General features: G+C 52.3%; 1 protein-coding gene across 1 annotated transcript; it reads left to right on the top strand.

Moving 5' to 3' along the window:
• Positions 1-514: 514 nt before the first annotated feature.
• On the top strand, positions 515-1,597 carry PAQR8 (progestin and adipoQ receptor family member VIII). The gene has a single exon (XM_010142497.1). The coding sequence runs from the start codon at positions 515-517 to the stop codon at positions 1,571-1,573; it is 1,059 nt and encodes a 352-aa protein (XP_010140799.1). The 3' UTR covers positions 1,574-1,597.
• The last annotated feature ends 954 nt before the right edge of the window (positions 1,598-2,551 follow it).

The raw sequence follows: 2,551 nt of genomic DNA, 5'->3' as shown, positions 1-2,551 counted from the left end.
GCTTATTTGCAACCTCCATGATGTGGTTGGAACCCTTTTTACTTAGGTGGTGAAAGGCAGGTTATCCCTTGGATGAGTAATTACACACTAATTTTGTCCCTGCAGTTTGTTTTGGGGAAAGTGGTGAAAAATCCCCTCTGCAAATCATCAGGTGCTTTCTTGACATCTAACTGCTTCTTGCACCTCATTATTGGCAGCTCCTGGCTACCCCTGAATATGCTGCAAGCTGAGTGCCCAAGGAATTGAGGAAGAAGGGCAGGCTTGTGATACTCTGATCTAGGCTGAACTGCAGGGATAGGCCCGTGCCATCCTTTTCCATGCTGAATTTAGGTCTGCTGAGTCAAGGAAAGCCCCTTCCCCCGAAGAGCAGGGTCAGCATCTCGATAGCACCATGGCTGAACCCACCATCTTCTCCCTGGTGCATCACCATTAATGTTTCTTCTTTCTCCTCGTCCTGCAGGGCACAAAGACGACATTCCCCAGAACTAGGCTCACAGCCACCGCACACAGCGAGATGACAGCCATCCTGGAGCGGATCAGCACACTGTCCCTCAGCGGACAGCACCTCAGCCGTCTCCCCAGGCTGCTGGAGGATGGCTTCCCCAAGATGCCTTGCACGGTCAAAGAGTGTGAGGTGCCGCAGCTCTTCCGTGAGCCCTACATTCACACCGGCTACCGTCCCACTGGCCAGGACTGGCGATACTACTTCCTTAGCCTCTTCCAGAAGCACAATGAGGTGGTCAATGTATGGACCCATCTCCTGGCAGCACTGGCCGTGCTGCTGAGATTCAAGACGTTTGTGGAGGTTGAGCAGTTACCCGTGGATGCATGGTCCTTGCCTTTGCTCATCTTTGTCCTCTCCTCTGTCACGTACCTGACCTGCAGCCTCTTGGCCCACCTACTGCAGTCCAAATCGGAGCTGTACCACTACACCTTCTACTTTGTGGACTACGTTGGAGTCAGCATCTACCAGTATGGTAGTGCCCTGGCTCATTTCTACTATAGCTCTGACCAAGCCTGGTATGACAAGTTCTGGCTGTTCTTCCTGCCAGCAGCTGCTTTCTGTGGCTGGTTGTCTTGTGCCGGCTGCTGCTACGCGAAATACCGGTACCGACGGCCCTACCCCATCATGAGGAAGATGTGCCAGGTGATCCCAGCCGGGCTGGCCTTCATCTTGGATATCAGTCCTGTCGCTCACCGGGTGGTGGTGTGTCACCTGGGGGGCTGTGAGGAAGATGCTGCTTGGTACCACACATACCAGATACTGTTTTTCCTTATCAGTGCTTATTTCTTCTCCTGCCCAGTCCCCGAGAAGTATTTCCCTGGTTCCTGTGATATTGTTGGCCATGCCCACCAGATCTTCCATGCCTTCCTGGCCGTCTGCACCCTGTCACAGCTGGAGGCCATTCTTTTGGATTACAAGAATAGGCAGGAAATTTTCCTGAAGAGACACGGGCCTTTCTCCGTTTATCTCTCCTGCATCTCTTTCTTTGGGCTGGTGGCTTGTAGTGCCATCACAGCTTACACCCTACGACGCAGGATCAAGGCCAGCCTGGCTAAAAAGGACTCCTGAGAGTCACGAACGTGGCGGGCATGACATCACCAGGGTGGTGAAAACCAAGAAAAGGGGCATAACGTATTAGAGACATAACTGGCTTATTTGCCTAACATGCTGTGACTAACCGGGACCCTGGGTGTGGGTGGAGGGCTGGAGACTTCATGTTGGATGCATTTTCACAGCAGGGACAGCCTTTTGCCACCCAGGGGGACATGAAGTGTTTTAAGCCAGAACAAGTCACTTAACCAAGGATGCTGGTATAGGCAGAGGTTTCTTGTTCATCCTGCTAAACCCCGGGGGTGATTTCTTGCTGAATGTCAGGGAGAGCAGCCTGAAGGCCATAAGACTGTAGAATGGTCTCCAGGGTTCACAACACAGTGAACGCACCACAAGGACCTCAGCTGGATGCGATGACATCTCCAGGCTTTGCCTTCTCTGCTTTCTGTGGGAGAACTGTTACTATCAACAGCAGTAGCAAGGTTGCAGGAGGAGTCTGTGCTTCTAGGGTTCAGCTGCACGGGCATGTGTGACACAGTGGCTGGTATAATCCTTCTCCTGCTCCAGCTGGGCTAAGCCAGGTTCTCCCTACAGTCCCCTTGTGAAGTATCACAGAGCCAGGTTGCTGCAGTGGCTTTGGGAAAGCTCATGTTCAGATTGGGGCCCTCACTTGAAGAAGGACATTGAGGGGCTGGAGCATGTCCAAAGAAAGGCAGTGATGCAGGTGAAGGTTCTAGAGCACAAGTCCTATGAGGAGCAGTTGAGGGACCTGGGAGTGTTTAGCCTGGAGAAAAGAAGGTTCAGGGGAGACCTCGCTCTCTATAACTCCCTGAAAGAAGGTTGGAGTAAAGTGGAGGTCAGTCTCTTCTCCCCAGGAACAAGTGACAGGATGAGAAGAAACAGCCTCAAGTTGTTCCAGGGGAGGTTTAGGTTGGACATTAGGGAAAAAATTCTTGCCTGAAAGGGTTGTCAAGCCTTGGAAGAGGCTTCCCAGGG

This window comes from Buceros rhinoceros, unplaced genomic scaffold, assembly GCF_000710305.1.
Source record: "Buceros rhinoceros silvestris isolate BGI_N320 unplaced genomic scaffold, ASM71030v1 scaffold14650, whole genome shotgun sequence".
In the NCBI taxonomy this organism is placed as follows: domain Eukaryota; kingdom Metazoa; phylum Chordata; class Aves; order Bucerotiformes; family Bucerotidae; genus Buceros; species Buceros rhinoceros.
This window is presented reverse-complemented; position numbering and strand designations above follow the sequence as displayed.